This window comes from Salminus brasiliensis, chromosome 2 (genome assembly GCF_030463535.1).
Source record: "Salminus brasiliensis chromosome 2, fSalBra1.hap2, whole genome shotgun sequence".
In the NCBI taxonomy this organism is placed as follows: domain Eukaryota; kingdom Metazoa; phylum Chordata; class Actinopteri; order Characiformes; family Bryconidae; genus Salminus; species Salminus brasiliensis.
The window spans coordinates 58,971,714-58,986,401 of record NC_132879.1 but is presented as its reverse complement, the minus strand read 5'-3'; the positions used below and the strand labels follow the sequence as shown (position 1 = coordinate 58,986,401).

Here is a 14,688-nt window from a genome sequence, read left to right as displayed (position 1 = left end):
TAAATGAAAGAAAACACATAAAGCACAAAGGGGCGTGGTTATGGAGGTTGTAGTGTGCAGGGATGAACAGAATTCTGGAGAAATTAAAACTTTTTTTCAGATTTTTTATTTGGTTTTATTTGAACATTTTTATTACAGTTTTAAAACGATAGTGGATTCACTGTGTGAGCTAACTGAAACCAACTATTGATCATATTCAGATGGATTAATTGTGTTGTGTGGGTATGTTCATCGTACTTTGTAGCCATTTGATACGTAGCCTTTTTTAAAGTGCTGACGATGTCCTCAATGTTTATCCCTTCTTCTCACATCATAGAAGACAAAAGGTAAAGGTCCAGTGTGCTCACTTCCAACAGTGAATTTCTGATGTTGGAAATAAACCCAACAAGTCTTTTAGCATTCTTAATTAGCCATTAAGCTACAGGTTACAATTCACAACCATTATCTGGACATTTCTGACATCAACTTAATCTACAGTGTCCTAAATCACAGCATCCTCAGCACATAAATCTATCTATGAATGGTGTCTCAAAATATCTGTTAATGTTTCTAAGCTTGTAAAAGAAAGTGTTATACACACCTGATCAGTTTAGTGTTTGTCCAGTCTATTTATTCCTTGTTCTCTTTCTTGTGTTTGCTGAAATAAAGAAAATGTAGTGATGTAGAGATTGTGCTAACACAATTCAGTGTATCCACTATTATATAGGAAATGCTGTTCTGATGTTTTCTGTTCTCCAAACACACCCGCTGCCTCATTCATTAGATCCTAAACTAAGTGCTAAAAGTCTCCTTTACACTGCTGTTTTTGGCAGAGCTTCTCAAATATCTGCTGCTATTCATATTTATCGAGGAGTAAACATCAGATCCAACATTCATCCAATCTCATTTATAATAATGACCTAATTATAATATATATGTATTTTTATCTAAAGCTCAAATATTTAAGGGCCAGGATAAATAGACTGGATTTTTACTACCAGGGCAGAGCATGAGTCACTACCTGAACTGTTAGTCACATCCACAGTGTATTTCAGTTCATCTCCCTCCTCAACTTTAAGGATCTGTAAGCTTAATGAGGTATCATTTTTAACAGTGTGTTTGCCTTGCACACAACTCTTTGGTGTTCACCTCACAGCAAAGGATGACATTATCTCCAGCTTCCACTGTTTGATCAGCCAGAATGGTGGCAAATTGTATTGAAAACAAATGGAATTGTATTGGGGAAAAGGTGCAGTCAGTGTTTAGTGTGTTACAGACATCATTCTCTCATTCAGCTCAGTTCAGTTCTCTATTCACAAGAGTGAAAATCAAAGTGTGACTGTTAAAAGAGAAACTCGTAAACTTGTAAACAGAGGCATGATTAATAAACTCAACGTTTCAGCTTCCTGATTAGCAGTGTCCGGTCTACATTAACTGTCTGAGCATCTGGTCTTAGAGGCTTAAGTCAGCATAGCTTGAATTCTATAAAAAAAAACTTGAGTTATCAAATCTTTTTCAAATATTGTGAGCAAAGGGGTTTGATTGGATATTTAATTAAAAGTTCTGTGTTACATCATTCAACTTAAACTCACCAGGAATAGGTGTAGATGCTCTCTCATTTGAATCTGTAGAACTGGATATTGTTATTATTATTATTATTAGTCAGTGTTATAGAGATATCCATGTAAAAATACATAAATATATTTAGATCAGAATCATGAATGTTCCCAAAATCCTCTCAGATGAATTTCAGTATTTATGCGGAGCCACATAAATAAGCAAAAAGGCTAGGCCTCCCCTGGCCACTAGAGGGAGATGCTGTACAGCATACAGGCCAAACAAGGCCAACAACCAAACACCTGAGCAGAGGCCTTCCTGAGGGCTGGGAGACATTTTTTCAGATTTATTTAGGGCTGTGTACACATGTCATATCCAATATTTTCAAATACAGATTTAAGTCTCTTTGGCTATGTTCAGGCTGCCAGCCCAGGTTTTTTGGCATATATAGATTGTATCCAGATATTTTGATAGTGTGGACAGCCATGAAATCTGATTTTGCTAATCTGATCCAAATCACATTTGGAGGTGATTTAAAACACGATTACACTCAGATTTGTACAGACGTGATTTAGTCTGAATACTCTGGCCACTCCAATCAGATTTCAACATGTCTTTTTAAAACATAGCATACCACGACCACATCAAATCCAGAGCGACCTCCATTTCTCCTGTGAATGAAAGGGCTTACATCGCTACCACAGCAACCCATGCAGATCCATTTATTATGTCTGGACAAACAAATCCACACAAATCCAATCGGATGACTTGTAAATAACGGTACAGATGTAAATATATTTGGACTCACTGGGCTTGGGTGAAGATTCTAGATTGTTTGCAGTTTGAAATTGGATATTGAAGTATTATTATTATTATTATTATTAATATTATTATTAGTAGTAGTAGTAGTATGCAAATTCACTTAAAGGAACTAAATTATATACATTAATAATGATATTTTTCAGTCTCTCTGTCTATGTCTCTCACTCTGCTCAGTGTCTGCACTGCTCACTCGCTCTTTACTTTTGGCTCTATGCTGCATGCATGTGCTGGTGGGAGGGGTCATTGGCACACTTTGGTGACTAAGTGAATTTCAGCATGTGGATTACTGTACTGCTAAACTCCTCTTTAACCATTACTGCTGTGCTGGCTGTGTTGGCATCTTCTACAAACTGCTCACATGACCCACAAACCAGAACACATGACTTTTATTTTGCGGCTACAGCATCACTGATAATACATGAAGCTGTAGTATGTGTGTGCTGCATCAGAAACCCCACAATAAATTAATTCTTGAATGATCAAATTTGTAACAAATATTAGTGTAAGCAAGATATTTCTTTTGGATTTATTTAAGTATATATATTTATAGTTCTGTGTCGCATAATTTTAATAATATTTATTTTTATTATGATTGTGCTTTGTCTGGAAAAAGGCAACATCAGCTAGACTTATCTTTATCTCTCTCTATCTCTCTCTCTCTCACTCACTCTCTCTGCTGAGTGTCTGCACTGCACACTCGCTCTCTGTATTTGTTCACTCACCATACTTTCACTTTCGACTCTGTGAGTCAGAACGAGAAGCTCTCTGGAGTCCCAGTGTATATTACAATATCCAAATTGACCTTTAACTAATTACATGTTCTCTGATGTCTAAATAAAACACACAGCTTGTCTAGTCCCTGTAGAGAAGTACTGGCAATAAAAAGGACACTCTGGACTAGATAAACATGAACCTATTGGCACCATGCTGCCTAATGCCAGGCATAGGCTAGAGGGGTATAGCCCCCCAGCATTTCCCACACACACAACATAAAAAGGTCAGAGTGTTATGGAGCATCACATCCAAAGCAGAAGAGGACCTGCATCTATGATTGAAGGTGCCTAATTTTAAACATCCATCCAAACGTCCGTATGTCCAATCATTCCATTTTGTGGAAGAGCTTCACCAGAGCTTCTAATTGAGCCATTTCTCTGGGTAAGGATGTTCTGGTGTTGGTTTCCTCTGGATGTTTTTAATTTAGCTCCTTTAACCACAGCTTAATCTCTCTTTTGGGTTCATAACACTTTTCTTCTGGTTCTTATGACTCCCTCTAACGAAGCTTATTGTACTACTCTATCTACTGTATGTTTATTATAACTGTGGTTGAAATCTATATTAGCGGATCCACTGTGATGGATCTTCAGTTTGCATTCGAAGACAGTGAGCGACTTAGCTGTTGAGACACTAGGGGAAGTCTGTTCAGAGAAAAGCATAGATGCTTGTTTTTCATATGTTTTGAATGATGGTGGGTCCAGCTGAGCCTGACTTAAAGCTGGACCAGTGTGGGACATTACAAGAAGTACTAAGACACACCCAAGAAATCTTTCCATCCAAGATTTTCCCTTTTTTCCACACCATTGCTTGCCCCTGTGTTTTTACTCTGATCTTTGCTCCAATTCCAACTGTAAAGCCCTCATTATGTTTACAGAAAGACCTCAGCTGTTAGTATAGCTTGTCTTGTCCACAGAGAGCTACACAAACAAGCTTGGAAAACAAGTTAGATAAACACTTTCAGTTTCAGTTACCTGTAAATGGCCTGGATTCAAGATAATGTTGTATGCCACCCCCACGCAAACACTCAAGGGGCCCTGCTGCCCAATCTATGATCTATAGGCTCATCCATCATAGTATTACAAACGCTCTTTGTGTCAAAATGATTTATGACATTCACAGGAAAATAGTGCTTTTCCAGAGAGAACCAGAATGGTTTCATAGCTTAAGTGTTGCAAGGTTGTGCAATGGTTATTCAGGTGGTTGCTGTGGTGTTTGCTCAGTGGCTTCTAAGGTCTTTCTAGGCAATTGCTATGGCTAAGTAGTTGACATGTTATTGCAGTCTTTGCTATGTTATCCCAAGTGGTTGCTATGGTTTCGCTAACTTTAGGTTGTTACTGTAGGCTTGCTATGGAGTTGTTACTGGTTGCTATGGTATCTCAGTTGGTTGTTTTAGTGTTGCTAAGTGGTTTCTAGATGAGTGCTATAGTGTTGCAAGGTTGTTGCTATACTATTTCAGGTAGTTTCTAAGGTGTTGCTTAATGTTTTGCTAGGGTATTATTGGTATTATTTTGTGTTCTGTTCTGTGCTGGAGCCCAAAAAAAGTGTAACTATAACTGATTTCATATATGGTTAAATCCATAACATCATTACATAAATTCACAGCAGCATACTGTAGTTGAAATTAAACAATGAATATAAGTTTAAAGTGAATATTTTAATATGTGGGTGTATATTACAGTTGTTTTATAACTAATTTTACAAATATTTGAAAAAAACTAATTTTAAAAGAAATTGATGACTGGAAGCCTGGAACCCATAGACATGTGAAAGATTTACACACGTCAGATTTAGGGTTAGTATCATTAACTAAGTATCATTTAAATCAGACCACAATGGTGGAATAATAATTGTAAAAGTAGGATAAATTTCACAGATGGCACAGAGTATACATTCAAATTTGTTAAAAAGCCTACCCCCCCCCCTCCCCTCCAGACAGGCCAAAAGTGGTATTACAAACTTCTATTACCAGAGAATGACCTATATGACCCAATTTTAAGATTAAACAGGTACTGATGGAGTATCTATGTAATAACATGAATATTCAGTATATAAAACCACAATCAGGTACATAGCTTGAATGATGGCCAAACATTATCACTAAGTCAAATGTTTCACAAATGATTGTTTTATTTCTGTGATTTATTTATTTCATACAAACACTTGGAGAAAGACAAAATGTAATACACTGTGATCAGTGGTATAACATGAACCTAGTTTTCGTTTTTTGGCCAGCACAATACTAAAGATTTAATGTTAAAAGGCATTAAACTAAAACATGCCAGTGATTAATGGCTATGGTCTTAGGCACAACAGTACTTCTGAGTAAATAGCAGTTCTTCATAGAGCAAACTAATATATAATGCAGGCAGTTGAAGATATACATTCTTGTTGCTGAGTCTCTGTAAGCTGATTTAGGAAATTTCATTCAAAATGTTTCTGTTTGGCACCACATCTCTCCACGTAGTCATTAGCTGAGAATACGGCCTGTTTAAATGCGGCCAGCATCAGACAGTTTATCTGCTCATTCAGCTCGATCTCATTATGGTAGTTCTTCACGAGGAAGATGCAGTTTTCAGGGACACCCAGTCTGTAACTGCACTCCTGCACCTGCAAACAAACACACACCAATTATGTTTTTTGATCAAATGTTAGGTGGGAGTCCATGATTTTACAGGGAAAAGGCTTTTAAAGCACATTGACTCACCTTTTCCTTGATCTTCTTGCTTTGGTAGAGCTTGCTGATATCATTCTTCGTCATGGGGCATATCAGGTCTACTCTGGTCATGAAAACCATTTGAGGGATTCCTGCAGGACAGACAAGAGACATTCATGGAGATTTAACAGACCACACAACATACAACAGACGCTAAAGTTTTAATTTATGAAATGTTGTCCAAAGGTAACATCCCCACAGCTACTGTAACCTGAGTAAATTCACTGAGAGTTATTTATTCCTTTTATAAAACAGCAATATATATAATATATACTTTAAATAATTTTAATCATTGACAAGGTATTTTATTACATGCACAATGTTATGGGCCATCAATTTGTAATCTATAATCAGTGATGGGGAAGTCTTTGCTAAAGGTAATTAATAAATAACAATAAGAACAGCTCTGTACAATCAAGTATAAAATTAAAGATGTCCTACAAAAAACTTGATCACATCAGGATGGCAATTATAATTAGTGTTTTCACTGTGGTTGGCACACAGTGTCTTTCCCTCTCTTTATTATCTAAAATCTAAGCACTTTGTGACACAAATCTACAGCTGATACTGCATCTTCAGAGCTCTGCTTTTGGTTTGGCTGCAGCAAGGCCCATGTTTTGGGGGTATAAGAATTGTGTTTTTCCACATTAATGCTTAAAATAACTGAAAAAAACACACTGCCCAACCCTCAACTTTACTCTTAACCCTAATCCTAATCTTATCCCTAAACCTAAAACCTGGCAGTAATTGTAATCTCTCCAATCTAAATTTTCAACTTAGATTTACAACCACACTCAAACCACAGGCTGAAGGAGAAAATAACAAAATACTAAAGCATTTCTAAACATTCAATTACACTGTACAAAAGTGTTTTACCTCAGTTTATATGTGTTTTTAGTGAACTCACCACATTCACTCGCTGCTTTTCTGACAATCTTCATTTTGTCAATGACATTGTTGGCCATTAGTTTAATGTTATCTGCTGGTACAACGCTCACTAGACAGTGAATTTTATCGTTCAAAGTGGGGCTGCTGATGTAGGTTTTGTTGTCGTCAGTCATTGGATAGGGCTGGAACTAAATACGGGAAAGAAATAAAGCAGGGTGTGGTAATGGAGGTTGTAGAATCAGAATTTTTTATTTGCCAGGTATTGCAGGTAAACAGGGAATTCCTCTTGGTGCAGAAATATAAATCTTGGTGTCAAATAGAAAATGAAAATTTTAAAGTAAATACAGAAAAAGATGTGCTATATACACATGTAAAATGCAAACATAAACATTTTAAATGGACAGTGTGCAAACAAACTGCAAGTAAATGTACATGATAGAATATAAATAAGAGCATGTGCAATGGCTGATAATGCATATATACAGTATATATGTAATGTTAAACCGTTAAATATTGGAAAGTAGAGGAAAGAAGGAAGAAAGATTATGGTGTGGTATATGCAGTGGTTATTATTATACAGTGTGTAATAAAGTGCATGTGCAGCAGTATAAAGCAGAGATATGTGAGAAGGGTCCTTGTTTTGGAGGATGTAGGCCCGAGGAAAGAAGCTGTGGAGATGCCATTTGGTTTAAGTCTTTAGAGGGCTCAAACATGGTTTTGACTGAAAGAGAGAGCAACTAGACTGTAAGACGTTAACCATGATTTCCTCGCCTGTGTGTTGCAGGAGAGACGCCATCAACCGATTTAGTCATCTGCTAAAAAAATCTCAAAAAATCTCAGCTCAATCTGGTTCTTACCCAGCATAGGTTTTCATTTGAGCTCTACCAGCATGAACAATCCAAACAAGCTAGTCAACCAGTGTGAACAAGCTTGTTGACCAGCATGACTAAGGTGGTTGACCAGTATGACCAGCATGACCAAGTTGGTTCACCAGTATGGTCAGAATACTGTGGAAGCCAAGACAAACTAGCCTTTCGTCCATGTTGGAGGGACTTCCAGACATGCAAACTGCCCTTTAGTTGGCTGTGCTGAAGCCCAGTGAAGATTTTTGAGGAAGGCTGAAAACCGACAAGCACTCTGTTAAACGGTACAGGCTGTGATAAAGATCTATTATGTAGTTAAATTTACAGGGTACAGTTACATCCCTGCACCATTTGTGGTTAATGTAGAAGAACACTTCTCCAACTCCACTGCGAAATCACAATGTGAGCTAACTGAAACCATGTCTTAGGTTTGGACTGATTGATAATGTGTGTGTGTGTGTTGATCTTACTTTGTAGCCTTCTGGTATGTGCCCTTTTAAAGCGCTGATGATGTCATCTGTGTGCATTCCTTTTTTTTCTCCTTTTTGTTCATCCTCTTCTAGACCCATCACATCATAGAAGACAAAAGGTAAAAGTCCTGTGTGCTCACTTCCAACAGTGAATTTCTGATACTGAAAATAAACACAATCAGTCTGTTAGCATTTTGCTGTGTTTTTTTAGCAGTTTAGCTGCAGGTCAAAATATATGACCATAAACTAGACATTTCTAATATCAACCTGATCTACTGGACTAATCTGACTGAATTACACATAAAATATCTGTAAATGGTCTCTCATTTGCCCAAATAATAAATACAAACTACATTTTAATTAGAGTTAATTGTAGGTAATATAATTCCGTAATTAATTCAAATTAAATTAAATTATCAGGTTTGCAACTATGCTACTAGGTTCTACAGGTCGCTGTTTCTATGCTTCTAAAAAGAATCTCTGTGGTGGGTTCTGCACACCTGACCAGTTTAGTCCAGTACAGTTTATTCCCTGACTATGCTTTTGCATTCCTGAACTATGTTTGATACATTTACTCCATTTCTTTGAACTGTGACCTTGATCCAACTTGACTTTGCATCATATATTTGCAGTAAAGCACTATGGAAGCATATCAATAAAAAAATTCAAATTAAATTTTGATTTTAATTTATTTGTGCGGCACTTTTCACAACAAATGTTGTCACAAAGCAGATTTACAGAGACATGTGTCAGTCTCTTTTGAGTAAGACAAGGGCGACAGGATAGAGAGGAAGAAACCTTGAGAGGAACCAAGACTCAAAAGGGGAACCCATTCTCCTCTGGGTAAAAAAGAAACAATACTAAATTAAGATAATTTGGCAAATGTGGCATCAAGCCACAAAAGATGAAAATGTATATGAAAAATGAAAATGTAATCCCAAGTTTTAATTTGAATTTCCCTCTTATTCATGCAAGCTTGGGCTCAAACTTCAATTTCAAATTCAGTAATTTCATTTACATTTGCAATTTGGTAGACTTCTATTAATATTACATTTACACAGAGACTTGATTGCTTTAGGAGCAGCATTATTTAAATTCAAATATATTTCCCAATTTCAAGTAACATTTCATGTAATCATGCAAAATGGTGCCAAAATGACATTGAAATGTTATTCACCTAATACACTTTTTCACTTTTTGAATGCATTTGAAATGTAATATTGAACTGAATATCACATTAGAAACAGAGCAAAACTCAAATGTTAACACCTCTTCGCTTTGCCTTAACATATACTTGCCTACTGCAATCAGCCTTATCTGTCATTTACACAAGCATTGTTGTACTGAGGTCAAGCGCTCAGAGCTTTGACAAGTGAGCTGCACTTTGAATCTAAATGTCAGAGTATGCTTAAAACAGTAAATGAACACGCAGTCTAAAAAATGCCTCACAGAGAACAGGAGACTATGTCATATTTAATTAATATATTTTTAAATAATATGCACAAGCACACTAAGAAGGCAAAGAGTTGACTACTTACTTCATATCCAAAACATTAAATGACATTATAAAGTAAATGCTAAATTTGTTTTTAAATGGCTTAAAAAAGCACTGAGCAACTTACTATAATTTGACTTTTCTGGCATTACTTATACATTTGACAAAATTTTAACATTACTTGTTATAAAATATAGAATATTACATTTTCATTTTTATACTAATATGCTTCCATACAGGCACACCAAAGGAGTCAAGTATTTGCATTTCTTGTCAAGGCCAAGACCTCTTAACTTCCTGTTTGTGGTCATTATCATGACTACAACTAATAGCATCTCTGTGTCTGCATAAAAACAGTTTGATTGACAGCTCTCACTGGATTGACCAGCACATAGTACAATATGGAAGTCCTAGAAGCTAAGAGCAGATGTGATGATAAGTCATGAGTGTACATACACTTATAAAACACAACTGTATAGTATATGTATACATTTGCTACGGCAGCACATATACTAAAATTGGAACGATACAGAGAAGATTAGCATGGCCCCTGCGCAAGGATGACACGCAAAATCGTGAAGCGTCCAATCTTTTTGGAGAATTTCCCCACTGCGGCACTATAAAAGGACTATCTTATCTTATCTTATCTAACTGTATTGTGTATGGTTCATAGTTGTCACTGTTACATTATGTGTTTGTCCAGTAACCAGTAAAACGCTTGTTATATAAATTTATCAAATGTATATGGATAGATCCACATTAGAGCTATAAACTAGAGGGCCATATAATATTACCAAGATATTAGAATAGATAACGATGAGTTTGTGGACAGTACTTACGTGTAAGGTAAAACTTGTACTAGACCCTGAAGAAGCCAGACAGTTAAGAAATGGGCGATTTTCAAAAATGCTCTTGATGGTGTTGATGATGCTGGATTTCCCTGCTCCGACTGGTCCATGCAGAAGAAAGCGGAGCTCTGTGACATCTTTACAGATCTTGAAATTTTTCAGTGACTTCACTAAGATGTCTTGTCTGTCACAGAGTCAAAATTAAATAAACTAAATCATGCTTTAAAGCCATAATATGGATAATGAATGAAAAACGTGTTTCAAAAAAACTATACAAATTAAAATACAAGAAAGAATACAAATTAGTAGATGCAAAAATATGCATATACAATCATATGAAGATCTACCAATAGAAAGAAACCAAACTAATTTACCAGAGAACACTTATATAAAATACATAGCAACTGGAACAGTGTGCTTTGCAGGAGAGTCTTGCCCTGATGATTGTTTTATTTTACATATTATTAAGTAGTAATAAATGTGGGTGTTGAACTTTTTTCTCACAGGAAAATTATATTACTATTATTTAGATGTTATAAATGATGATCAGAGACATTTCTTCAGTTGTTTGTGTTTGGTTATAGTACCCCCATCTATGTATAGTATTGTCACGCCCGCGCCGCCGCGCCCGCCACAAAGGCTCACAGGAGAAGATTAACTATTTGTTACTGAACCATGTCGGGTTTATTCAAAGGAAGGACTGTTCATTGTCTGGTTAATGTGTTACACCTGTGGGCTGGTGTATTTAAGTAGGCCTAGGGCCAGCTGCTGGGGGCCGAGGATTACCCAGGTTATTCAGTTAACGGTATAGACTCAGTATTCACCGGTCTGGTCTGTAGAGAGGACTCTCTCTCTACCTAGCTAGCTTAGCAGGGGAAGCTAACTAGCTAGGCAGCTCTAATCTCAGGGTCCATTAGGGAGCTACTGCAGGTTTGCGGCGATCTCTCGCCAGGCTTCTTTGGTTCAGCAAGCTGGGGTCCTGGAGCTCCAGGAGTGAGCGACTCGCCAGCTTGCTTCAGCAGTTAGCTCTCCTCACCGTCGGACCGGATCAGTCGTCTAGGTCTGGTGGCTGACTCCTCACGCTCTCTAGTCTAGTAAGTTCAATGCGCCTGACTAGCGCTACTCTATATGTCCTAGTTCATAGCTTTCCCAGGCTCGGCTTGGAGGTTTATGTTTCTGAGTAATGGTATTGGCCCAGCCCCGGCAGCTAGCACAGCCCTAGTGCCTCACCAGCCCCAGGTGTGTTCCTTTTGTTTGCCCAGTATTTACATTTACATTTATGGCATTTAGCAGATGCTCTTATCCAGAGCGACTTACAAGGTAACTCGTATTACAGAGGTGGGCCAATGTAGTGTTAGGAGTCTTGCCCAAGGACTCTTATTGGTGTAGCGCAGCATAGTCACTCAGACCAGGAATTGAACCCCAGTATTCCACGGGGTGTGGTAGCACACTGGCAGGTAGTGGTGTTATCTGTTGCGCCACACCAATCACGCCAATATTGTTTGTCACAGTTTTGTTTAGTTCTTCCTTATCCCTTGTTATTGGTGCTGCATTTCTGTTTGTTTATGGTTTATTGTTACCAATAAACTCCTTGCTTCGGTCCATCCCCTGTGAGTGTTCTCCTGTCATTGTCAGACCGAGTGGATCATGACAAGTATGAAAAATTGAGTATGGGCTAGTATGACAGTGTAGAATTCTAAATACAGCAGTTGTCAAACACTCAATCCAAAATGCTTTAATCCATGATACAAATGCGGTTTAAATGATCAATGTAGACTTACTGTGGTGGCATTTCTCTCCATTTCTTCAATACTATAAGAAATACACATCAATAAACAACCAGGTGAAACACAGTACAACACTGTACATAACACACTTGCTTAGTCATGTTTCTTAATGTTCACAAAATCAAGTAATTCCAAACAGATCCTTAAAAATGTATTTGCTGATTATTAGTACATGATCTATAATAATACTCAACTTATTCAGCTCCCACACTTTATTTCCAAATCTCACAGCTGAAATGTTCTGTTCCAAAGTTAAAATGCACAACCACTGAAGCACTAGTTTATTATTATATGATATTTATATATACTTATAACATATGTTAATAATCAAAGAAACTATTATTAATTAAAGAAAATGTAGTAAATGTGGTAAGAACAAAATTCAGTGTATCCACAATCATGTAAAAATATTGTTTAGATGGTCCCTTATCTCTAAATGTAATTTAATTGGTCCTAAACTAAGTTCTAACTCCAACACTTTCACTTTAGAGGAGCATTGTCAGCCCTGCGGCGCCGCGCCCCCCCCAGGGGCGGCTCCGGGCCGCGGTCCACAGGCTCCTTGGGACTTTTCAGTCAATGTTGGGTTAATTTCAATGTTCATGTACTTTCTGTTCCTCCCGTGGGTTTTCTCACTAGGGACTTTTATGTAGACAGCGGTCGCAGTAAGACGCCATGTTTTCTGTTTATGTCTGTATTATATTATATATATATTATATTTGTATCACCTGAGTGCTGGGGTACAAAGGGAGCAAACGCAGATGCCTCGGCGCCGAGAATTACTCTTGTGATGCCAAGCTGTGAGGTTGTCTTCATGTTCTGGAGACTTCTAGGGAGGTCTACGAGTTCAGTAGTTTATGCTCTATCGGAGCGGTTTCACGTTCAGGAGGTCACTGTCTGGTTCACCGGTTGGTCGCCAGGGTGATTTGGTGTCCGGTTGGTCCGGTTCCCTTGCACCTGAGTCCAGTAAGTTCATCAGCGCCTGGCGAGCGCGGTTTTGGGGTGAGGCTTTTGGTTGTTGGTTAGTTTCGTTGGTTCTGTTGCGTTCTAGCCTTCCTCCCCCCGTTTGATTTGTCCCCTCTCGCTTTGCTCCCGGACTGCTTTCCAGACTCAGGTGGTTTTCCAGGTTTCTCCCGTTTCAGTTTTCACCTGTTTGTTTTCTGTTTCTGTTTATTGGACCCTGTACTTTGCTGCCTCGTTTTGTTTGTGTTTGGTCGTTTTGTTTTGTCATTAAAGACTGTTTCTCTGCATTGCTCTGTCCCTACGAGTGTTCCCTTGTCTCACCTAGCCAGCATGACAAGCATCTTAATGAACAAATGTTGTTCATGTTTTAAAAATTGCAATATTCAGTATTTCATTAATTTTATTTATTAATACTTGCTTAATTAAAATGTATGTTTCAGAAAAGTCCTGAAAAGCTAAAGAGTAAATTGACTGGAAAAGAATTCTTACCAACAACTACCATGGCTGAGCATGAGTCACTGCCCGAACTGTTGGTCACATCCACAGTGTATTTCCCTTCATCTCCCTCCTCAGCTTTGGAGATTTCTAAGCTTAATGAGGTACCAATTTGTTTAACAGTGTGTTTGCCTTGCACACAACTCAGTTTCTGATTATTCTTCTTCCAAGTTACTGTTACAGCTTCTGTGTTCACTTTACATCGAAGGATGACATCAGCTCCAGCTTCCACTGTTTCATCAGCCAGATGGGTGTTAAATTCTATTGAAAAGAGGAAAAAACATAAGATAAAATACTTGTGCTGCAATTAGTGCTTAGTGTGTCGGTTCTAAAGTACATAAGTTGGCTGTTCCAGCATTAAAACACTGTTAATTTTTCAAATCCAATGATTCAGATAAGACATTTGATTTAATTTTAAATTAAGCATTAGTACATGCAATTCTCTGTTAAATCATTTAATTTAAACTTACCAGGTTTAGCTGGAGACGATCCCATATTTGACTAACTCAGTCTCTCTCTGCTCAGTGTCTGCACTGCTTATTCACTTTATACAGTATATTTATACTCTCACTCTACTTTCACTTTTGGCTCTGCTGTTAACATTCTGGTGGGAGGCGTCATTAAATCAGCACGACAAACACTCAGAGAGCTTTGATTCATGATGCTTGTAGCATGTGCTTTACTGTATTTCACAGTTGTAAAACCAGTACTGCTTCCATGACTATCAAATCAGAATGCATAGCTGTTTTTTAAAGCAGGGGTTTCTGAGAAACTGAAACTGAAAGAGTTTCTTAAGTTTGAGTTCTGCAGATCAGATCTAAATTTACCAATGAAGTTTAAATATATGATTAATGTTAATATGAATATGTAAATAAATCAGTATGAGTTTCCTCCCAGGATTTTATTTGGTGTATCTCTCTCTCTCTCTCTCTCTCTCTCTCTCTCTCTCTCTCTCACCAATCAGTCATTCTGTCTGGGTTTAGTGTCTCCTGTCAAGGGGAGAACAGTCAGGCAGAGAGCAGTGACACTGCAGAACT

General features: G+C 37.6%; 2 protein-coding genes and 1 non-coding gene across 3 annotated transcripts in view; 1 reads left to right on the top strand and 2 right to left on the bottom strand.

Moving 5' to 3' along the window:
* Positions 1-14,688, bottom strand: part of LOC140549580 (uncharacterized) — an 85,765-nt gene that overhangs the window by 41,684 nt on the left and 29,393 nt on the right. The gene's annotated exons all lie outside the window — the stretch shown is intronic.
* LOC140549568 (interferon-induced protein 44-like) lies at positions 5,254-14,172 on the bottom strand. Its single transcript, XM_072673314.1, has 8 exons — positions 14,122-14,172; positions 13,646-13,912; positions 12,191-12,221; positions 10,401-10,593; positions 8,067-8,228; positions 6,753-6,921; positions 5,837-5,937; positions 5,254-5,739 (listed from the first exon to the last, which is right to left on the bottom strand). Exons 1-8 carry the CDS (start codon positions 14,144-14,146, stop codon positions 5,554-5,556), a joined length of 1,134 nt encoding a protein of 377 aa, XP_072529415.1. The 5' UTR covers positions 14,147-14,172; the 3' UTR covers positions 5,254-5,553.
* On the top strand, positions 10,054-10,156 carry LOC140550480 (U6 spliceosomal RNA). Its single transcript, XR_011979175.1, has one exon. It is a non-coding gene; the product is annotated as a U6 spliceosomal RNA (small nuclear RNA).